The sequence below is a fragment of the Panulirus ornatus genome, chromosome 4 (assembly GCF_036320965.1).
Source record: "Panulirus ornatus isolate Po-2019 chromosome 4, ASM3632096v1, whole genome shotgun sequence".
Classification (NCBI taxonomy): domain Eukaryota; kingdom Metazoa; phylum Arthropoda; class Malacostraca; order Decapoda; family Palinuridae; genus Panulirus; species Panulirus ornatus.
In genome coordinates, this window is record NC_092227.1 from 48,205,037 (window position 1) to 48,230,146 (window position 25,110).

Consider the following 25,110-nt stretch of genomic DNA (forward strand, 5'->3'; position numbering starts at 1 on the left):
GAAGAATAATTAGAAGGTTCAGCAAATGAGAATAACGGGGACCCCAAGTGACGCGTATAACGGGGACCCCAAGTGACGCGTATAACGGGGACCCCAAGTGACGCGTATAACGGGGACCCCAAGTGACGCGTATAACGGGGACCCCAAGTGACGCGTATAACGGGGACCCCAAGTGACGCGTATAACGGGGACCCCAAGTGACGCGTATAACGGGGACCCCAAGTGACGCGTATAACGGGGACCCCAAGTGACGCGTATAACGGGGACCCCAAGTGACGCGTATAACGGGGACCCCAAGTGACGCGTATAACGGGGACCCCAAGTGACGCGTATAACGGGGACCCCAAGTGACGCGTATAACGGGGACCCCAAGTGACGCGTATAACGGGGACCCCAAGTGACGCGTATAACGGGGACCCCAAGTGACGCGTATAACGGGGACCCCAAGTGACGCGTATAACGGGGACCCCAAGTGACGCGTATAACGGGGACCCCAAGTGACGCGTATAACGGGGACCCCAAGTGACGCGTATAACGGGGACCCCAAGTGACGCGTATAACGGGGACCCCAAGTGACGCGTATAACGGGGACCCCAAGTGACGCGTATAACGGGGACCCCAAGTGACGCGTATAACGGGGACCCCAAGTGACGCGTATAACGGGGACCCCAAGTGACGCGTATAACGGGGACCCCAAGTGACGCGTATAACGGGGACCCCAAGTGACGCGTATAACGGGGACCCCAAGTGACGCGTATAACGGGGACCCCAAGTGACGCGTATAACGGGGACCCCAAGTGACGCGTATAACGGGGACCCCAAGTGACGCGTATAACGGGGACCCCAAGTGACGCGTATAACGGGGACCCCAAGTGACGCGTATAACGGGGACCCCAAGTGACGCGTATAACGGGGACCCCAAGTGACGCGTATAACGGGGACCCCAAGTGACGCGTATAACGGGGACCCCAAGTGACGCGTATAACGGGGACCCCAAGTGACGCGTATAACGGGGACCCCAAGTGACGCGTATAACGGGGACCCCAAGTGACGCGTATAACGGGGACCCCAAGTGACGCGTATAACGGGGACCCCAAGTGACGCGTATAACGGGGACCCCAAGTGACGCGTATAACGGGGACCCCAAGTGACGCGTATAACGGGGACCCCAAGTGACGCGTATAACGGGGACCCCAAGTGACGCGTATAACGGGGACCCCAAGTGACGCGTATAACGGGGACCCCAAGTGACGCGTATAACGGGGACCCCAAGTGACGCGTATAACGGGGACCCCAAGTGACGCGTATAACGGGGACCCCAAGTGACGCGTATAACGGGGACCCCAAGTGACGCGTATAACGGGGACCCCAAGTGACGCGTATAACGGGGACCCCAAGTGACGCGTATAACGGGGACCCCAAGTGACGCGTATAACGGGGACCCCAAGTGACGCGTATAACGGGGACCCCAAGTGACGCGTATAACGGGGACCCCAAGTGACGCGTATAACGGGGACCCCAAGTGACGCGTATAACGGGGACCCCAAGTGACGCGTATAACGGGGACCCCAAGTGACGCGTATAACGGGGACCCCAAGTGACGCGTATAACGGGGACCCCAAGTGACGCGTATAACGGGGACCCCAAGTGACGCGTATAACGGGGACCCCAAGTGACGCGTATAACGGGGACCCCAAGTGACGCGTATAACGGGGACCCCAAGTGACGCGTATAACGGGGACCCCAAGTGACGCGTATAACGGGGACCCCAAGTGACGCGTATAACGGGGACCCCAAGTGACGCGTATAACGGGGACCCCAAGTGACGCGTATAACGGGGACCCCAAGTGACGCGTATAACGGGGACCCCAAGTGACGCGTATAACGGGGACCCCAAGTGACGCGTATAACGGGGACCCCAAGTGACGCGTATAACGGGGACCCCAAGTGACGCGTATAACGGGGACCCCAAGTGACGCGTATAACGGGGACCCCAAGTGACGCGTATAACGGGGACCCCAAGTGACGCGTATAACGGGGACCCCAAGTGACGCGTATAACGGGGACCCCAAGTGACGCGTATAACGGGGACCCCAAGTGACGCGTATAACGGGGACCCCAAGTGACGCGTATAACGGGGACCCCAAGTGACGCGTATAACGGGGACCCCAAGTGACGCGTATAACGGGGACCCCAAGTGACGCGTATAACGGGGACCCCAAGTGACGCGTATAACGGGGACCCCAAGTGACGCGTATAACGGGGACCCCAAGTGACGCGTATAACGGGGACCCCAAGTGACGCGTATAACGGGGACCCCAAGTGACGCGTATAACGGGGACCCCAAGTGACGCGTATAACGGGGACCCCAAGTGACGCGTATAACGGGGACCCCAAGTGACGCGTATAACGGGGACCCCAAGTGACGCGTATAACGGGGACCCCAAGTGACGCGTATAACGGGGACCCCAAGTGACGCGTATAACGGGGACCCCAAGTGACGCGTATAACGGGGACCCCAAGTGACGCGTATAACGGGGACCCCAAGTGACGCGTATAACGGGGACCCCAAGTGACGCGTATAACGGGGACCCCAAGTGACGCGTATAACGGGGACCCCAAGTGACGCGTATAACGGGGACCCCAAGTGACGCGTATAACGGGGACCCCAAGTGACGCGTATAACGGGGACCCCAAGTGACGCGTATAACGGGGACCCCAAGTGACGCGTATAACGGGGACCCCAAGTGACGCGTATAACGGGGACCCCAAGTGACGCGTATAACGGGGACCCCAAGTGACGCGTATAACGGGGACCCCAAGTGACGCGTATAACGGGGACCCCAAGTGACGCGTATAACGGGGACCCCAAGTGACGCGTATAACGGGGACCCCAAGTGACGCGTATAACGGGGACCCCAAGTGACGCGTATAACGGGGACCCCAAGTGACGCGTATAACGGGGACCCCAAGTGACGCGTATAACGGGGACCCCAAGTGACGCGTATAACGGGGACCCCAAGTGACGCGTATAACGGGGACCCCAAGTGACGCGTATAACGGGGACCCCAAGTGACGCGTATAACGGGGACCCCAAGTGACGCGTATAACGGGGACCCCAAGTGACGCGTATAACGGGGACCCCAAGTGACGCGTATAACGGGGACCCCAAGTGACGCGTATAACGGGGACCCCAAGTGACGCGTATAACGGGGACCCCAAGTGACGCGTATAACGGGGACCCCAAGTGACGCGTATAACGGGGACCCCAAGTGACGCGTATAACGGGGACCCCAAGTGACGCGTATAACGGGGACCCCAAGTGACGCGTATAACGGGGACCCCAAGTGACGCGTATAACGGGGACCCCAAGTGACGCGTATAACGGGGACCCCAAGTGACGCGTATAACGGGGACCCCAAGTGACGCGTATAACGGGGACCCCAAGTGACGCGTATAACGGGGACCCCAAGTGACGCGTATAACGGGGACCCCAAGTGACGCGTATAACGGGGACCCCAAGTGACGCGTATAACGGGGACCCCAAGTGACGCGTATAACGGGGACCCCAAGTGACGCGTATAACGGGGACCCCAAGTGACGCGTATAACGGGGACCCCAAGTGACGCGTACAACGGGGACCCCAAGCGACGCGTATAACGGGGACCCCAAGTGACGCGTATAACGGGGACCCTACACAGGACAAGGACTCGAGGGACGTGCACAACGGGGACCCCATGGACAAATAAGGCAGAGATCCTAGATATACTCACGATCATCATCCAAATGACGGCCATGCTGAGGACGTATGGGGTGTGCATGGCGAGCACTCAAGGCACGCACAGGATGTAGTAGACGTTGATGGATGCTCAGGTCGATGAACCTCTAGCCATATCAAGGTATATGCACACGACAACGACCCGAGAGATGTCGATGATAAGAGACCCCTAAGGATGAGGACCATAAGGACCCCAGTGAACGCGCACGTCGGGGAACCCTCGAAGGTTGCGAAGGAAAAGGTCCGATGATCTCGCGAGACGAGATCCCAAGGTACATCCGCACAGGGAGGAACACAGGCCCCCAGACAGACTCACAGCGAGGACCTGATAGACGCGCACACATCGGAGACGCCGAAGGATAAGCACGTCGATGGCCCTAAGAGGGACACACGACGAAGACCAGAGACGAGGGCCCGAAAACGCGAATAATAAGGACGTCACCCAATCGACTCGCTGTGTGCTGAGTTTTAACTTGCGAAACCGCGACTTTTCCTGAAAAATCCCAGGTTTACACATCTTCCTTGAGGAACCCAAAGCTAGTTTGTGCCTCGCCATGATGCAAGGATGCCATGAATCTAATCATGTGATAGATATGTAGATACTGTCAACTACTACTACTTCCTGCTTCACATACTCTAAATTTCCGTATGTGTCGTAATGATGTTTGGTGCTCTGGCCGAGTCGGGGTAAAGCCTTCTTTCGACTTCCTTTACTTTATTAGCCGATCCATTACCCGAGGACGGCACAGAGAATTCACATTTTCTGCTTATCTTTTCCCGGCATGAAAAATAGTTGGAAAGATGTGATACGTTCCCGGTCGACTGCTCTCCTAGTGACAAGCTGGTCTTGGTGCCTTCGCAATCTTAAGATTCAACGAGAGAGAGAGAGAGAGAGAGAGAGAGAGAGAGAGAGAGAGAGAGAGAGAGAGAGAGAGAGAGAGAGAGAGAGAGAGGGGGGGGGGCAGTCATCATACGGGTCACCTAAAACGTCATAATCCTTAGCGCTTATATGATAGGAAAGTTCATAATCCTTTCTCTAGAGCACAATTGTATAGTAATATTCTTTGTAATTTACGATACACCTTATTTAGGTAAGGAAGGATGTCACATTCATCTCAGTACCGGATTATCCCTTATTCTTCACACGATTGTCTGTGTCCGGCTTCCATCTGCAATACTTAATTTTTCTTATCCTGAAAATCTTAGAACCAAAGTCTATTCCAATTAGAATCAAATTCTATGGCAATGGAGATTTGCCAATACTGATCATCTATACCGATTTCCACGACATCGCTCTGCGTTACATTTTTCGACCAGTTCGTGAGGCTATGCTTATCAGAAACGCCCTTGCGATGAGGTCAGCCGCCAGATAAGAACAGACAAGGAGGTGGTGGAGTGGTAGCGGTAGTTTCTGGCGATAAGGATGGTTGTTGAGGATGAAGGGGGATGTTAGTGACTGGTAATGGGTGGTGCCGGTGAAGGTTTGGGTAGGTGTCGTAATAACGGAGGTGGTTGAAGTGTAATGGCGGTGGTTGGGGGTTGAGGGTGATAATAGGGTGGAGGAAGGTGCTACTAATGGAGCTAGGGTGGTTGGAAGAAGTGGATGAAAACGAAGGTTTAAACAGAGGTGTTGTAGTTATGATAATAGTTGTGGCTGTAGTGTGGTGGTGAAGCAGTGGTTAGTATGGTAGTGGGAGTTGTAGTGTGGTGGTGTAGTAGTGGTTCTTGCGATATGCATGTAGTTGTAGTGTGGTGGTGAAGTAGTGGTTGGTGTGCTAGTGGTGGTCGTCGCATGGTGTTGTATGACCAGTGCGGTGGTGGTAGCTGTAGTGCGATGGTATAGCTGTAATCAGTATGGTGGTGGTGGTTGCACTGTGGTGGTGTAGTAGTTGTAGCATGGGGGTACACCAGTGGTTAGTGTAGTAAAGGTAGTTGTTGTGTGGTGGTACAGTAGTGGATGTAGTGTGGTGGTTTAGTAGTGGTTGCAGTGTGGTGGTATAGTAGAGGATATAGTGTGGTGGTAGTATGGTGATAGTGATGGTCCCACGTTTCAGAGGAAAGTATAGACCCCGAGTGACAGGAAGATGTAGGAATGAAGAGACAGTGAGCGAGTTAAGGCAGACTAAGGTTTTACTCTTTAGGTTTTAGTAATTCAATTATTTTAACCTTATATGAGCTGATATAATTTGACAGCCATGTACTTTTTAAGAAGTAAAGATGCTTAATGAAAAATAAAATATACATGATTCTAGAAAAGATGCTGCTGATGATGGAACTGAAGATGAGGCAATTCATGATTGAATGAATACTGAGAAAGCTATTGGTCATGCATACAATGGTAAAATAAATAATAACATACTAGATGAGAAAATACACAAGTCTTCACTGCCAACGGAATACGTAGCAATGCAAGAATGTTAGAGAACAACAAAGTATTCAGACAATAACAAAAATCTACGACATAAAACGACACATGAACAGAATCATGAAAAACACAAGTAACACAAGATAAAAAGGGGAAAACAAATTTCCTAACACAGTGGAAAAAACAAATGCAATTCTGAGACATATTAAGAAAACCAAATCATGAGTAGCTTAGGAAAGAGATAAATAACGACTACAAGATGTAAAAAAAAAAAAAGTATTATATATGTATATATCCAGCCTTGTCGCAATGGCTAGGGTGATACAAACTCATTAGCAGACAAAAAATATATGTATATATATATATATATATAAATATACAGGATTGTATGTATATACAGAAGTTAGTCCATGTTCCTTTATATGTCTTGAACAAAATGGCTGCTTGGTGAATGTTAGAGATAGGAAAAGATAATAATATCCATTATAATATCAACAAGTGTCATGCTCTTCGTAACTTGTGAAACCAAGCGAAATATTACCACAGAAATATGTGTCACTTTGTTCTAATCTACTGAATAGTATGACTATTATATAGAGACTTGTCCTTATGTGTGTCATACTTTACTACATGCAGATGGACACGACAACAATCTGTTCTTAATGGTTCTTCCAGACGACTGATTATGATACTTTATATATATATATATATATATATATATATATATATATATAATTATTCTATCCTTTAAGAGAAAATCCAGCAATACTGACGCTAGCCACAGTCGAGACTCGTGAGGCATTCATCTGGCACTGGTTGATGAATCATGAGTGATGACTGAGAGAGACGAGAGAAAATAGACCACAGAGCTGTACCGTCCAGAATCTATTGCCCCTCCTTTCTCAATTTCTCTCAGCCTCAGACCACTGATAAAGGCGCACAACCCACCAACATGCCCCGTATTCACTTGTGTGCTTCGACAGATAATTACTTTAGATTACATATTGGGGTGGTTTGTGACATGATTACGTGATTAAAAATATATCAAACATACTGGATTACTGAACATAGACAATCATTAATATGATGGGTCATGTTAGATTTGAGGGAAACTAATGAGGGATGAGGTAGGCTATTTCCTGAAGTATCAGGATGTCTTTGTTCTCTAAAATCATATATATATATATATTCCTATGAATCCACGGGGAAAATGAAACACGAAAAGTTCCCAAGTGCACTTTCGTGTAATAATCACATCATCAGGGGAGACACAAGAGAGAAATATAAGTCAATTGATATACATCAAAGAGACGAAGCTAGGACGCCATTTGGTAAACATGTGATGTTTACCAAATGGCGTCCTAGCTTCGTCTCTTCGATGTATATCAACTGACTGTTATATTTCTCTCTTGTGTCTCCCCTGATGATGTGATTATTACACGAAAGTGCACTTGGGAACTTTTCGTGTTTCATTTTCCCCGTGAACTCGTAGGAATATCTTGATCACGCGCAAAATTGTGATCCTTTCCAACATATATATATATATATATATATATATATATATATATATATATATATATATATATATATAACATATATATATATATATATATATATATATATATATATATATATATATATATATATATATATAAATATATATATTTTTTTTTTCAAGTTAACATCTAGGCAATTCATATGCGAAGAACCAATTTTGAAAACTGTTCGGTTCTTTTTGCCTATCTTCGAAGTATCATTTCTAAAGGAATTGTATATTTTGTCTGGAAAGGCTATTTTGCTTCTTATTGATGCAATGGACGTGTAACGTCTTTAAAAAACACCGAGTTCCCAAATTTCAATTTCTATTATTAATTTGAATGGCAAATCATATCAGAAATATTACATTCAAATATTAGTGCTGCCATTTTGCAAATTTTACCTATAACTAATTCAACACTTGTAGGTTACATGGCTCAGTATATAATCACTTATGATTACATGAAATCTCCTATAGCAAAAATATATCTATTTTCATCAGACAGTAACTGGATGGCCCACCTAACGAGTGCTAACGACAGTTGGCCGGGTAGTGGAGCAAGAGTGAGTGATCCAAGTGTAACATTAGACAAGAACCATTAATATACAGATCCTGTGTGTCTTTATCTCTCCCTCATGATGGCAGGGCATTTGCATGATGCTGTTGTACTTTACTAACCTCTAGGCTAAAGAAAGACTTTACTAATGACCAAGAGTGTGACAGCATTTGTTGTAGGCTCTGGGGGATAGCAGCACAACTGTAGGTTGAAAAGGAGGAACGTTTTGCCATGAGAAAATAAAACCACTTGTAAGAGCTAGAAGTTGAGGGTTGCTATTTTGAATGCACTGAATCTGGGGGTTTCTCTCCTAGGGGGGGGGGGGTAAATGAAAGTTAATTTCAAATCAAGGGAGAAATTCAAGTAAAAAAGATCACTACAAGAGACTCGGTGGAGTAGATGACTACAAGGGACTCGGTGGAGTAAATGACTACAAGGGACTCGATGGAGTAGATGACTATAAGGGACTCGGTGGAGTAGATGACTACAAGAGACTCGGTGGAGTAGATGACTACAAGGGACTCGGTGGAGTAGATGACTACAAGGGACTCGGTGGAGTAGATGACTAAAAGAGACTTGGTGGAGTAGATGACTATAAGGGACTCGGTGGAGTAGATGACTACAAGGGACACGAGGGAGTAGATGACTACAAGGGACTCGGTGGAGTAAATGACTACAAGGGACTCGGTGGAGTAGATGACTATAAGGGACTCGGTGGAGTAGATGACTACAAGGGACTCGGTGGAGTAGATGACTACAAGGGACTCGGTGGAGTAGATGACTAAAAGATACTTGGTGGAGTAGATGACTACAAGAGACTCGGTGGAATAGATGACTACAAGGGACTCGGTGGAGTAGATGACTACAAGGGACTCGGTGGAGTAGATGACTACAAGGGACTCGGTGGAGTAGATGACTACAAGGGACTCGGTGGAGTAGATGACTACAAGGGACTCGGTGGAGTAGATGACTAAAAGATACTTGGTGGAGTAGATGACTACAAGAGACTCGGTGGAATAGATGACTACAAGGGACTCGGTGGAGTAGATGACTACAAGGGACTCGGTGGAGTAGATGACTACAAGGGACTCGGTGGAGTAGATGACTACAAGGGACTCGGTGGAGTAGATGACTATAAGGGACTCGGTGGAGTAGATGAGAGTAAGGGACTCGGTGGAGTAGATGACTACAAGAGACTCGGTGGAATAGATGACTACAAGGGACTCGGTGGAGTAGATGACTACAAGGGACTCGGTGGAGTAGATGACTACAAGGGACTCGGTGGAGTAGATGACTACAAGGGACTCGGTGGAGTAGATGACTATAAGGGACTCGGTGGAGTAGATGAGAGTAAGGGACTCGGTGGAGTAGATGACTACAAGGGGTTCATTCGGTGGAGTAGATGACAATAAGGGACTCGGTGGAGTAGATGACTATAAGGGACTCGGTGGAGTAGATGACTACAAGGGACTCGGTGGAGTAGATGACTACAAGGGACTCGGTGGAGTAGATGACTACAAGGGACTCGGTGGAGTAGATGACTATAAGGGACTCGGTGGAGTAGATGACTACAAGGGACACGGTGGAGTAGATGACTACAAGGGACACGATGGAGGAAAGAAAAAAGAAAATCTTGCAAGGATGCGCGCAGCTGTGAGGAGCTCATCTGTCGAACCTCAGACAACGGTAGTCTCACTCGCCTACCGTAGCGAGTCCATCATGAGGGTATCATGTTCCCTCCTTGAGCAAAGAGAGACATTCAACCCTCATGATGCATCTCATTCACCGCAGGGAGGGCGGCTAACACCTGCCTGTTGTCGTCGAGTCTCTCTCACATCCTAAAACGTTCTACGGCGAAGTATAGGAAAAAAAAAAAAAAGAGCCCGCTGGGGCTCAGACAGGCAGTGGCATGGGGAGGTCGGGAGGGTGGGTTTGACCATGGGAGGTCGGGAGGTTGGGAGGGTGGGTTTGACCATGGGAGGGAGGGAGGTCGGGAGGGTGGGTTTGACCATGGGAGGGAGGGAGGTCGGGAGGGTGGGTTTGACCATGGGAGGGAGGGAGGCAGCAGTAGCAGCAGGAGTGGTGGTGTCACACCCTTGGTCTTGGTCTAAACACCGCCACACACTAGAGAACGTGGCCTGGGCTCCTCACCCCCGCCCCAGGACACAGTATATTATATTATGCCGTGCCTACATGAAGAGGAAATATTAGATGTTACCCATTTACGCTTATCACGTGACTTCCTCAGTACCTCAGCATTTGCTTCTTCGTGCTAGGGAGAAAACAATGATAGAAAAGTGACAGAAAAAATAGAAAAAAAGAATAAAAAACAAAATGCAAAAACAATGATATTCAATAGGGAGGGAGTGGGGTTAGGGGTATATCTCTATGCAATAGAATCAACTGACTAATTCTCTTTTTTACAGATATGAAAAAGGTCCTTCACCTACCAAGGGACTTTATATAAATCCTATGTGACTACAAAATACTGGAGGAGCAAAACAGATTGGGGGAAAAAAGATCTTGTAAAAATATCATGGAGATAAGGATTGGACTCTACGTTGAAAATTCTAGCTCAAGTCAGTGAAAAGCTACAGTATCGTTAATCAAAGTGACCTATTTTGAAATCTCTAAGAAAAATCTATATATATATATTTATAAGCTCAGTTAAGAGAAGACAACAGGGGATACTGAGGAGGCGATGAAGGCGCAGACGCGGCGTACTTACCACTGGCCTCAGGTCTGGATGGTAGATAACGTAGCCGTTCCCGTTGACCATGAACGAGTAGCCGTTCACACCGAGCTGAAAGGAGATTGACGGGAAAAATTGGGTTCTGTTGGTTAAGAATATGGAGCAGATTTATTCACTAGAAAGGCAAGCATTATGGCGGACCTGTGATGTTCAGTTACTTAATGGAGTTATGGTCATTCTTTTACTTTCTTATCGTCAGGCTTGACATGCTACGCTGGGTTTTATAAAACGGTGATGTGCATCTGCCGTAGTCATGTAGGCCTGGAGCTGGTCGAACCACTGGGCACTTATGACAGTCTCCGGTACCCTTCACGTGTCAGACTCAGCTGGAGTCATGCTCAAAATACATTTTACTTAAATTCCAGTTCATACGAGTATTCATACATGTAGTGTGAATACTATCGGGTATCTACAAGATAACTGTACATTTATGAAAATATTGCAAATCATGACAACCGGGTTCTGTAAGAAAAAATAAAAGGCGCTCGTCAAACTACTGCCAAAATGCGACCAATAGGATGAATCAAACACATATCTTACACAAGCCCAAACCCTCACGCATGGACTAAATGTTATCACTCCTCTCGCTCTAGTACTAGTGCTTTGTAGATCATTCCCCGATTCATGGAAATCAATTTTGTACTTTCCATATATGACGTAAGGTGGTGATGCTTGCAGGATCGCCCGTTAATAACCATAAAACCTAATAACAATGTCTACGGGGTCAAGATACACGGTGTCAAGATACATGTCTATCATACTTCGGAGGTGATGCAGACATACGACTCATATCATCACTTCTGAGGTGATGTGGACATATGACTCGTATCATCACTTCGGAGGTGATGTGGACATATGACTCATATCATCACTTCTGAGGTGATGTGGACATATGACTCGTATCATCACTTCGGAGGTGATGTAGACATATGACTCGATCAACAGAGTAACGTGGCTCGTTTCTTATCTATACTGATGATGCATTCAGTTCATCCTCTCTGGGTCAGTTATCCAAGATTGGTATCACTATACTAGCACAACCGTATACTTCTGTCTGAGATGGCTGGCATGGAGCTTATAACTCCAGAGGATATAAGTATAGATACAACGGAAGCAAAATCTTACGCGTTCTGTTGCTTTACTTTTCTTACGTGGCTGTGCACTCTGTCGGTCTCTCCCACCAGGTACTCAGGTGTTCTCATCCGACTTCCTTATAGATTTCTCCTCAAATGTCCTATTTATCATCCCAACTCTGTTTTTGATGAGGTTTTCCTCGCAAATACCGTCTCGTGAACCTGTGCACTTACAATGGTTTTAGCCATTATAGATCCCCCAACAACTGTTTGTCTTGGGAAATGTTCTCCTATTCGAGTTATACGATGCGCTATTCATTTTCCTTGGTAACGCGTCTCTACGCAGTTGGCTTGCCTGCTCCTAAGTATACCTGCCAGCATATGCTTGCGTTCTCGGAAGTAGCCGTGTTATAAATGCAAGCAGAACTTTCTCAGATAAACGACTTTCCCTTTGCTCTCTGGTGGCAACTACTACATCAGGGAGTAGTTCCTTCCTCCCGCCCCATTGCACCGCTGCCAGGCTGGGCGAGACGAGCGTCAATGGTGGCTCGGTGGATGCGTGAATCACCTGGACGACAGATGAAGACGAGGGCAACAGGAGAGCTGCGCTGCATCACCCCGCCGCCATCGGTGGAAAGACAATGTTCATTCTTAAAGGATAAATGGCGACTCAGTACATCCTGCTGGGCCAATATTCGGCATATCGTGACGCAGTCATCTACACATCACTTGAGAAATATCTCGTTCATCTAGAAGTGTTTCTCCATCACTAAGAAAAGGACATAATGACGACTACTTATGTGAAGTTTCCAGTATTAACCCTTCATCCCCTTTAATATCTCACTACCAATGATTCTGTATAATTTGCATCTTCCAGTGCAGTATGTCTCATGACCAAGTTGTACTAAAATGTAACAGTAAAACCGAAAAAACGATTCTTTTGATTTCATTTCTTACAAAATGGTTTAGTGGCATTTCCAAGCTGTCAGTGACGCTTGCTACTTCTCTCTCGATTTATCTGTAACCACAATTTCATGACGCTCTGCAAGACAGCTCACATACACGTGTTCCGTGTGTCTCTACCATACACACCAGCATCGTAACAACACTCCTCCCTTTCGTTCACTCCTTTACAAAATATATCCACCTCACTCCTGGTCTCCTTCCTTTATCTCTTCCCCACATGTCACGTACTAAACACCTTTTGGTTTCTTTCAAGGCCTCTCCTTCCCAGATATCCACACACTTTCAGAACTGTATCCCTGATTATAGTCTACAGTCGTTTCTTTTCATATTCCATATATTTTCACATCCGTATTTCTCACATACTCCATCTTCCTCACATTACGTTCGAATCCCAAGGGAATTCCTCGCTGCAGCTTTCATTCTCATCCTGCTGTCATATACGTTTACATTTCTCTCAAAATTCGTTAGGCTGGACTAAACCCCTACTCTTTTATTGAAGCACCTCACGTCCTTCCACAACCATACCCGGCCCTACTAAGTGAAAATCTGTCTTCAGATCACTTCAGGTCAACAGAGTCCACCATGTGGTACCACCATATGCTGATGGAAGGATTAGCACTGCACACAGGGAAGATACTGTCTAGGTACCTTGTACGGGGGAACCAGCTTCTCGATCTCTCGTATAGGAACGTCGGTGCCTGCTACCCCAAGCAGGTTCGCCGTTTTCACCTGCAAGACAAAAATGAGATTTTTTTTTTCATCATTCTTATTTACGTGACGTTAAGGGAAAGATTGTTTGTGTCTGGTTGACTGAAATATTAGAGGTATTGTTATCTTTCCCGTTTTATGGGCTGGTACTAAGTTAGTGGTAGGGGGGACACATGCGAAGTAGAGAGAAAAAAGAAATTAATCATTGAGAAATTAATCACTGATAATAAATGTGTTATGAAGAGTACATAAGAGAGAGATTTCTCTTTTAAGGATTGCTCGTAATCCCGTTTCCCTGTGAGCCAGCCAATAAGTGCGAGTTTTTGTTAGCCGTGGCTACGGTGAAACAACATTAAACTCAAACATCTAAAAAGAAGAGCAAAGGATTCGAGCTTGAACACAATACACTGGGAATAAGGGAGAGGAAATAAAAAGTACTTAGGCTGAAGCAGGTTGTAAGGATGCAAAGAAATATGAATCATGTTAAGAGATGTGATGGTGTTAGAGCGAAGACACACTAGGCTTGAAAAGGAAGGCCATCTGTTTCACAAGCAAAAGCCTCACCTATATTATACCTTCGTATGTAAACAGATATATGATATTCATGAGTAACTTACAGTGCAAGTAAATAGTTTCATTACTATATTCACATGTCATGTGCATACAGCAGAAAAAGCATTAGCCTATAGGAATCGTCTGGCTCATACTAGAATCAAATTTTGCAAACACGTCAGGACATATGACACATGAGCTATTATAAGCAAGAGAGATTGAAGACAGCTCGGTGGAAAAAGGCGAGGGGAGTGGGAAGGGGTGTTAACTTCAAACCTTCTCCTTGCTCTCTCACTCAAACAGTTCTTGGGAAATACCAACCAAACATTGTACAGAATTTTTCACTTAGGGAAGTCTAAAATACCGTCCAATAATGCTCTACACGACCAAACTAATGGTAAAGTTGTTAGCACTGAATGAGTCACTGGAAGTAACTACATTACAAATATTCATAACGTTCTGCTAAAGCCTTGATTAAGCAGCTATGGAGTCAAAAACTAAAAATCTACGATCGACATCTGCTTGCCTGCGAAAACTAATAGGTCAAACTACAGGAAGTCTAGTCACCAGATACTGGGCAACCGATGTTAGTGGTAAGGGACTAGCTTTGTACCGTACTATAAACCGTAGTCATCCTACGGCAAAGTAAGTCTGGTTAAATGATTGATCTCATGTGGCTTTGCATTCACAGATCTCATTAAAAAAAAAAAAAAAGGGGGAGGGGGGAAAAAAGATAAAAAGAACTGTACGCCAAACTCCACCTTTACTATACAACTTCTAACAAGCTATGTCTCTTCCTTGCAATTTTCTAGAGACTCTTCTAGTACTGGCATAATACAGTATACTCTATGATAGTCTAGAAACAGATGCATCAGTACCTCTCTTCGCCTCAACACCCATACGGACTCATTGACCAATTCTCTCTCGGTGATGTTCTGTAGCGTCGGAAATAAAGGTTTGGTATTAGACCTTTTGGGGGGAGGGAACTTGATCAGATGTCTGAAAAACACTTGAATTACACCGGGACATTGAGGAGCCAAAGGGTTTGGTTTTTAGTGTTATTTTGCTGGGAGATGAGACGTATAGTGATAGTGTTGAATTATTTTACTGAAAATAAGTAATGGTGTGAAAATATAATATAATAAGCACAGGGAAAATAAACTTATTTGGGAATAAACCATTCGAATCTGTACTAAACATGACAAATGCATGGGAACACAGAGTATTGGATTTATTTAAAGAGTGAGATGTGTTTTTAAGACTACTACAAAAAAAGGCTGTTTCACAAAGTTATGGCAAACATCATTCGTCTCGTCTGTATAGATTTTCCAGTGAAGAACGTTACCTCTAGCTAAAAAATGCATGTAAAGAGTTAATGCATTAGAAAAATAATGGTTATCATCATGACAAAATTAAGACTGCATTATCAAATGAAAATGTTGGAGTAATATATGCATATATATATATATATATATATATATATATATATATATATATATATATATATATATATATATATATGAGTGAACATACATATTGGTGTATTATGTATATACATATCACCTTCGTTTAAACATACACAGAAAGTCGCACGATTTATATCAGACTGACAAAAGTCGTTTTGAAAATAATCATCGTAGCAACTGGTGGCTGTGTATATCTACTCGGCCTCGCATCACTATGGTAAGAGAGGCTACAAACCAACTAACTTCCTCCAAGTTGTAGGCGTAGTGTGGTTAGCCCCTTGACCACGACGGTGCGACCCTGGGCTATGATGATGACTCTGGTCTTTGACTTAGGTCGTAAGGGTCAAGTCAAAGTCCAGGCTAATATACTAAAAGGTAATACACCATCTTGCTCAAGGCTTATTTTTGGATAAATCTACATGTAAATTACTCTTAACTTAAAAGGATTCAACTTGATTTTACTTCTGTCTTTAGAAATTCGAATCTACTAATGATTCTAAGTCATTCAGAAAAACTGATTATATGAAATTTTCATATAATCAACCACACACGAGTTATGCTCAACAAGAGGCTGTTACTCAAGAAAGTCTTTTTGCTTTTAAACGTTACAGAATCTCGTGCCCCTGGAAACGAGGCATCTGCATAACAAGGTAGTGAGGTAGCACGATATACTTCTCACCATGTCGAAAGCTGTCTTGCTCAGGAGAATATTCTCTTGAGGAAGACAACGACCACTTGAATTACGATGAAGATTACTATCCAGCTCAGCACCTCCTGGGGTCTTACAAGTGTCACCTTACTACCCATATCTCAGAGAGGTCAACACTCATTCTGCATAACCTCGTTCATGCTAAAAGAATCTACTTTTATTTTTTTGTTTCCTTATGAGGGGTGAAACCCCCCCCCCCCCCAAAAAAAAAGCTTACATTTAGACATTTTCATTTTGGATGGAGGGGGGAGGGAGGGGGGGATGAGGGGGGTAACCCCAGGTGAGTGTCATACTTACAGAAGTTTTCTTGCGGTCAAAGACGGGCACTGACACTGACGTCATCAACCTGTATCCTTCGCGAATTCCTGGCGCTTCCCGTCGTCCCTGTATGTACGGGAAAGACAGAGGTAGATACATGAAGCTGGTGGTAGATGAGGAGGAGGTAAGAGTGTACGAGGGGAGTCAACAAAAAGAAACGTAGGATTTCTCAAGGATAATGAATGTAAGTAGTACTTTCAAGTCACTAAATTCAAGCAATTCTATGTAATTGAAGCAAATCTAGTTCGGTTTTCTAAGCAAGGCTAGACTGTTTTAGATTATACTTTTCTAATAAGATACTTTGTTGACTAAAGCATTTTCTTTTATGCTCATTAAAAAAAACAGGCAAATTTATGATGCATTCAAAAAAGCAATGAAAATAATATGATCATTCAGACTGCTAGACGTTTGTTAGCTGTTCATACGAAAATGGAAACATTACACAACATACAAAAATACTTATCGAATATAGAAACAAAAGAAGAGAGAATACTAAAGATACATACAGTTAGCAGTTGCTTGTGATACAGCAAGATACAAATTACAGGTTACAAATAGTATTTTACAATATACACTGGTTTGCCGTTGATCGAATAGTGCTATTTACAGAATACGTGAAGCACTTTGTACAAAAGCTTCGAGCAGAATACGTGAAGCATTTTGTACAGAAGCTTCGAGCAGAGATTATCTCTTTTTTTTTTTATCAACATCTTGAGTATACAGGTGAGACAGAAGCAGGGAGGGTGGGGCACGTACTGGTTCTCTAATCACTTCTGTTGAGCACAGTTAGCTGGACATACCAGACTCATGTCCCGGTACCACCTCTCGAGCTTTTCCTGCTCTCTGAGCAGGCGTTTGTACCAAGACCACAGTTTGAAGTCGCGGACCTTTTTAGGGACGAGGACCGTCACGTCACGCTTGGTGCGCACGCGTCCTCTGCTACTTAACATGGACTGAGTCTCGTTCAAGAGGGGCTCCGAAGTCTTTGGTTTCAGCAGCAAGGATTCAGTGTCCCTCCTCATACGCGGACGCTGTGGTTTACGTGGTTAGTTGGAGGTGGTGAGATCGTCGTTTTTTTTTTTTTTTTTTTTTTTTTTGGTCGTGGTTGGTTGGTGGAATCGGAACAAGTGCAAGGCATGCAAAAGAAATCGGTAACAAGGAAAGTTATGGCATGAATCCAACGTTGCTAACTGTCATGCATGTGCTAAATTAATGATCCATGCCTCGCAAAAAATATATATCAAAAAAATAAGAAAATGATTGAAAAATACTTTGGTTATATCCACATAAAACACATGTAAAAATATTGTTACAAAAAAAAGAAAAGAGAATACTTTCACCTCCCAAATAAAGGTGAGGAGTGAAAACAAAAGGGAAAAAAGAGAAATATTCCCAGAAATACCAGGAAGAACACGTAACTAAGTTGCTTCAGGTGGTCAAACAAGGGAGTGTCGATCTACACAAGAAAAGCTCTTTGCGTGTCCCAGTGTGTTGAGCTGTGTACTGGAGCAGCCATCCACGGCTTCTTGTCTGATGCCCACTGGATATGTAACTGCTGTGAGACTTTACTCCTGCCTGACCTCTACACTAATGATGGCTGAACCTTATTATTTTGTTGTTCTTTTACTACATTTTAAAAAATCGTGAACTTGCATCCATTACCATCATTTATACATACATTCCTCCTCTAATTATCTTACACTTATCGTTTCATTTTGCAATGGTATACCATCGGTGATTATAGCACGTCACTACAGTAGACTTGTATATTCACAGAAAAGGTAATTTGTTTGGTCTACATTTCGGACGTTATCAGATTAATTTGATCTATAGCAAATGACTGTCGATGGTTCATTGAAGTAATAAATCTTCTCCAAAATACATAATTTTCTTTATTGAGAAACAGAAAATGTAGTCATATCGTCCATCATTCTAGAAAATATATATCTAGAAATATGAGTCAATCATTCTCGTGTGCAAGTATATAAAACCGGCGTAAATATGATAAAGCGAAACGTTCTCATAAATCAGACAATTTTTCTCAAAAGTTTTCTAATTTCTGCTTCTAAATCAGCAATCAGCGAATTTCAGTGGTGATAATAGGCTACGGTCCCAGAAAGTAACATCAAACTGAGGAATTTAAGTGGATCCATTGGCGTGGATTAATTTAAGCCAATCCAAATGCACGAACATTTACGCATATCAATCCAATATTTGCACTAAACCTACCAGTCAGTCACCGAGGTCTTAAATAGCAGGTATAATCACCGTACAGAAACATATCCAGGAGCGGTCCATATTTCCAAACGAGTAGTTACAGAAAGCCAAAAAAAAAAAAAAAAAAAAAAAAAGAAAAATAAAAGAAAAAAAGAAAGAAAACAAGAAATAACGGCACTGAAGGTGATGTTTCGTGATCAACCCAGAGCAGACGACTAGGTAATGCCAGAATATACCAGGAGGTATGTATATATATATATATCAATATACAGAGGTACTCCTAAGTGTGTGTGTGTGAAGACCGCAACCAACTTACGATCATCAACGTCCATTTTTCCTTTTTGTACTTTCGACGGTAGTCTGTCTACAAAAGCAAGAGATTTAAGGTCATTTCTGAAAGGATAAGAAAGGGGGGAGAACAAGGGAAACGAATAATAAGACAGATGGAGACTGATAAAGTGAGAGAATTAAACAGATGATTTAAGACCAACTGAAAGCATCAGTCAGTTGAGCTATCTATAAAGACAGGCAGAGAGATGCGTCTTTTACAGAGTAAAATACTATTGATGTTTGGAATCATATGTTACCAATTACAACCTGTGTCCTGAGTGTTATATCGTAGAGTGATTCAATAACATGTATTTAGTTAGAACAATATGATAATGGTGGTTTAGTAATGGAAAATCTTAACCATTATTAATTATAGGCACTTGGGATGGCGGTTATACATTCGATTTCAGAACAAATGATTATATATATATATATATATATATATATATATATATATATATATATATATATATATATATATATATATATATATGTGTGTGTGTGTGTGTGTGTGTGTGTGTGTGTGTGTGTGTATTAAACTTGCTGGAAAAAAAGACACAGAAGCTCCACACCTCTGACTGTATTTCAAGCTTGAAATACAGTGGAAAGCTTGTAACTTGTGTGCTTATCATTCCAGCAAGTTTACTTATAACAGTGCTTCACCTGAGTATGTGATAAATACAAGATATATAAATAAGTGACAATATATATATATATATATATATATATATATATATATATATATATATATATATATATATATATATATATATATATATATTAGTTATAGACACTCACCTAGTATTTCAATTTCTAAAACAAGGAAGAAGAGCAGCCAAGCGAGGAGCGCTCATTTTCCTCGAAGGCTCATATTAGTGTGTGAATATGTGTGTGGATGTAATCAAGATGAAGAAGGTAGACACACTTAGTATGTCTGGGGAGGGAAACTTGAATGTTCTAGCACTGAGTGAAACCAAGCTCAGGGTGGAAGGATGGCTTAGGAATTTGCTAGGTTGATGTCCGGGTGAAGGAAACTGGACTTTCTGGCCCTGAGTGAAACTATGCTGAAGTGGAAGGCGGAAGATTGGTATGGGAATTTTACTTGAGGTAATGTGTGCGGTAAAGGCGAGACCGATGGTAGGTAAGGGAGGAGGGGTTGTGGCACTCCTGCTGAAAAGGGAGTTGTGGGAATCAGGGAGAGTGTTAGGGTGTGAGACCCAGATTCATGTAGGTGAAAATATAGGCGGATTACGAAAGGTGGGTGATGCACCTGGTAGCGAGAGGTGTTAGGAGGAGAGGCGTGTGTTCTGGAAAGGGTTCTGTGTGTGTGTGTGTGTGTGTGTGTGTGTGTGTGCAATTTTAGTGCGAGGGATCGAGTAATACCGATGGGTGACTTGCAAACAAGTGAATAATGTAGTAGTTGAAGGGGAGGCGGGTAACCAAATAGGAATGAAAATGATGACCAGGGTGGGGGGTTGTTTACTGAAAAAGGACTGGTCTTTGGCAACACACAAATTTACGTAGGTATATGGGGTTGATGGTTTTGTCCTGTTTAACAGGCGCGCTTAAGGGAGGCTTTTATTGGTAAATGCGCTACGAAAAAGGTAGCTGGTGGAGGCAAGGATGAACGTTTGTAGAAGCTTTAGCAGAGAAGGAACGGGTATGAGTAGGCTATGAAACAGGCCAACCACTTTCTATCATTGTTGTGGAGATTGGTGTCATCTTTTGTGTGAGGATATGTCGGGGGACAGTGTCAAATCCTTTGTCGATATCTATTGCTACTAGTACTGTGCGGGAAGGAGACTATGGTGCGTTGAAGCAGTGAAGGATATTGTTTTGAGAGGTCAATGTGTAGCGCGGCAATGGAATGGTTGGGTTTGAAGCCATACTATAAAGGTAAGAGTTAGTTGTTTTGTTGGATTCTATTGTGGACCAGTTACCACAGTTCCAATAATGAGGGGAGAAGTGATACAGGGCGACAGGAGAAGTGGCAATTGGTGAACATATCTAGAGGAGTATGTAGGGGAGAGTGGTATGTCGGTCTTATGATGTTGTAGCTAGCACTCTGAAGTCTAATCTTATGAACTGCATATTTCCAGAGTCGTCCTCCTTGGCCTTGTCTTCTGTCTTCTCCTACAGTTGTGTGGTTGTAGAAAGTTGAGAGGGAGGGGATTAGGATGAGAGTCTGGCTTCAAGGATGAGGGTCATGTGAATGTTGTGTCCTCGGTGTTGGTCGAGTGGTTCAGTGCGATCCAATACCACTGGTGTTGGGTTGCAGTATGTTCAGTTGGTCTCTGGGGTTTTGTGGAGTGGTGGGGCAAGTGAAGAGCAAGACCGAGCATTTTGTAGTGTTGTTTGTTTGGCGTTTGGGTTGGGGGGGTTTGTAGGAGAGTTTCTGGAGTTACTGTATGACTGGCTGCTGCATGTCCAGTGCTCTAAGTAGTTATATACATAAAGTTTTATGTAATGTGTGTGTGTGTTTTGCCTTGATCAAGAGTATATTTACGTAAATCTTTTTCATATAACTAAAAGTTAGAATATTCAACACCTGATAAACAAAACAGATATAATCATATCAGCAATGTTAGAAGTCTGAAAAAATTATGGAATGAAACATTTCAAAATGTCAACATTACTCCATACAACAAAAGATTCATGTTATCCACAAGAGGAGTAGCCATACGCAAGAACACCGCCAGAGTATGAACAATAACATATGATTCCAAAGCAATAAAAAATGTATAAAATCACTACTGAAATTATTATGGGGAAAAAGGTATCGAGATATGATGTGGGTATTTACAGATGCGGCAACTGTTTGCTTTAAGTCGTGCAAATACCCACAGTCCTGTCGGTCATTAAACATTACTGAGATGAGACAGCTTGAACACGGCTGGTGAGGACCATACTAACCCTGGTTCTCCGAGCTTTCTCAGCTTTCTTACGGGCGATATCCCGACTGCTGAGGCCGAACTCGCCGTACTCGAGGAACTTCTCCACCTCTCTCTTATCATGGAGGAGGTAAGGGTTGGGCAAGGGTTTGTCTTTGGCCTCAACGATTTTCCGCAGCTTCCTGTAATTGTTCGTGCGGTCCATCTGCCGCTTCCTCTCGCGAACCTCCCACAACCACTCGGTCTGCTTGGGGTCCTGTGTCACGCACAGTTTATTACGCGTGGGGTGGTATACATACCCCCATGGCCGAGAAATTTGAACGGATTCCCAGATGTTAGATTTAGATCGATATAAAAGTTTTAGTCATGGATGTCATTGAGATGTGAGATGATATCTCACATGCCATGTTGATCCATACCATTCAGTTAATTGATAAGTAAATTAGTAAATCAGTTATTCGGGAGGGGAGCGTTAAGGTCAGGTGAGGTGAGGTCAGGTCAGCCGAGGTACGATGATCACACCCATTCACAGCAGCATGGAAAAGGAAAAAAAAAAAATATTAAATACATATGAGTTAGTTTGGTTAAGTAGTTTGTAATCATGGGTGATAGTGAGTATGAGGCTACTGATGACAGTGATCAAGCTACGGTGACGGAAGACTGCGCAGGGGTTGGGGAAGTCTGCTTGAGATGAAGATGTTATTAATGATGGAGATCGCGTTAAGATTGGTGAAGATGGTGTGTGTGTGTGTGTGTGCGTAGATGGTAAGGTATGGCGGTAGTAAAGGGGTTGACGCAATCAAGAGTAGTTAATGGAAAAGTATTAGCATTCTGGTTGTGATTTTCATGGACATGATTATGATAATGACGTAAGCAGTAGTAGCGATAACAATAACAATAATAATGATGATGACGACAGTCGCTGCCAAGATACAGAATATAATGATGTCTGACAACATCCCTGATCATACGAAGGTTCCATGTGCTGGTGAGCAACACGACGAGAGATGAGACCCACGGGGCAGTAGGTATACAACCCAACACTAACGGGACAATGATACACTTCGAGGGAGGCGTGGGACTACTGCACACTTCTGACCAACAATTATTTTCGAATTCCAGAGGAAGTCTGAGCCAATACTAGTAAAAATAAATATGAACAATAACAATCATAATAAAGTGTAGTGGTTCCAGTAATAGTTTTTGTTATTCCGCTTAATGAATGAAATTCATGAGCATTTCAAAATGCAAGACAAAGTACATAAAAATTAAAACAATTTGATAAAGGAATGGAAATAAGAATATAAGAAAAACTCAAAACAAACCAGTTTTTCTATGCAAATGATAAACAGGTTCCGACAATTCCAAAGACTTTTTTTCTCTTTACTTGTCTTCAATATCATAGTAAAGAGAAATAAAGAAGGACGCAATAAGATATTAACACTTTCTGAAATCATTAGAATATGAAAACATCTAGTTTTTCCTAAATAACGCATAAAAAAGCGAACAGGAGAGGAAGCCATAAAAAGAATCATTTATAAAAAGGACAGAATCGGTTCTGGAGAACGATAAGAATTAATCCAAAGTCGCCGATCCTGTTTAGCTTTGGCAGCGACGGTCGTGTTCATCCTTACTCCCAGAAGCGACCTACGAAGCAGCTTTGCTCTGCTCTACCAACTATCAGTAGCTCCTACAGTACACCCCAAGGCTCCTAGAGGGGAGAGATGGTGAGTAGAGGTGTTAATGAAGTGGGTACTGCCTCCGCCACCAGCAGACTGCCGTGTCCAGGAGGTTGAGAAGGGAAATAGGGATTATCATTGTAAATAAGTATGTTTAAGAGTGGTTAATCACACGGGTGATCTTCCGTCAATATCTGGCCGGCATATCTTGAGGACAGAGGGAAGCGACTACCTTCCTCCGTGGATTCTTGTACAGCTCTGATGGGGAACTCTTAGTATATTTTCACTCGAGTCACTATAAACTCTGATCGGAGTTAACTGTGATGATCTAAATGGCTGGTAAGGAAATGACATCAACCAGTCTTTCCTCGGGATTCAAGAGAAGCTGTGTATGAATACATTTCCCACTTGTTAACGTTGAGGCGAAACCTTGATAGGTGCGGGGTGAGTCTGAATAATGTCTTAGTTCGTTGCTGGGGCGCTACCATGTCGTATGCGTTGAATTATAAACAAGTAAATGTTTTAATCCTTAAGTTTAAAGGCAAAATCGCTTCCTAGATACAAGGAAAGATAATCTAGAGACGATGTAAGAAGATATGAGTTCTGTCAGGAGTAAATATTTGATGATGGGCATGAGTTGACTGGGATAAAGTTACTCTCAAGAATTTTGAGCTAGGTCTATAAAGGTAAGGTTTGTAACTATACATGGTTACTCGTGACTGGGAGAGTAAGTCTCTCCTGGACAATATGAAAACATTATGGTTCATATGTTGCTATCTTCAATGGAATGATTTAATTCGTGAGGTATCGTAATCCATCTATAGTTACCAGTTCCATATAGACTTTCCGGTCAAAAATGATAAAAAGACTATCAGACAAGAATTCTACCCACTAACCCCGTCATACTCAGCAAATTTTCCAAACTCTATGATAGTGTACATAATCAAAGTAATACCTTTAAAGAAAATAAGTTTTCAAATTACATTACAAAGAAAATCTTAAATACACCTACTAATGTGTCTCGCTGCGCCTAACACAAGTTATTTCCTCAACTGAACAAGCAGTTTGTGTACATCAGTACTACATCTTCGTATCATCTTCTACCTAATCACATCAGTCTCAGCCTGTAATTCATAACAGTCACAGAAAAACACACACACTTCCTCTTGAGAGCAGATGGCCTCAGAGGCTGAATGTAGCCATTTTCCTGTCA

At 43.6% G+C, this 25,110-nt stretch overlaps 1 protein-coding gene across 1 annotated transcript in view; it reads right to left on the reverse strand.

The window, feature by feature from the left end:
* The window catches only part of LOC139764789 (uncharacterized), an 821,726-nt gene that overhangs the window by 106,922 nt on the left and 689,694 nt on the right, over nt 1-25,110 (reverse strand). The window contains exons 11-15 of the mRNA XM_071691681.1: nt 22,241-22,474; nt 16,760-16,846; nt 15,166-15,222; nt 13,676-13,756; nt 10,965-11,039 (exon numbers count right to left, since the gene is read on the reverse strand). Of these exons, the coding sequence (XP_071547782.1) occupies nt 10,965-11,039; nt 13,676-13,756; nt 15,166-15,222; nt 16,760-16,846; nt 22,241-22,474 (534 nt within the window). The remainder of the gene's footprint in view (nt 1-10,964; nt 11,040-13,675; nt 13,757-15,165; nt 15,223-16,759; nt 16,847-22,240; nt 22,475-25,110) is intronic.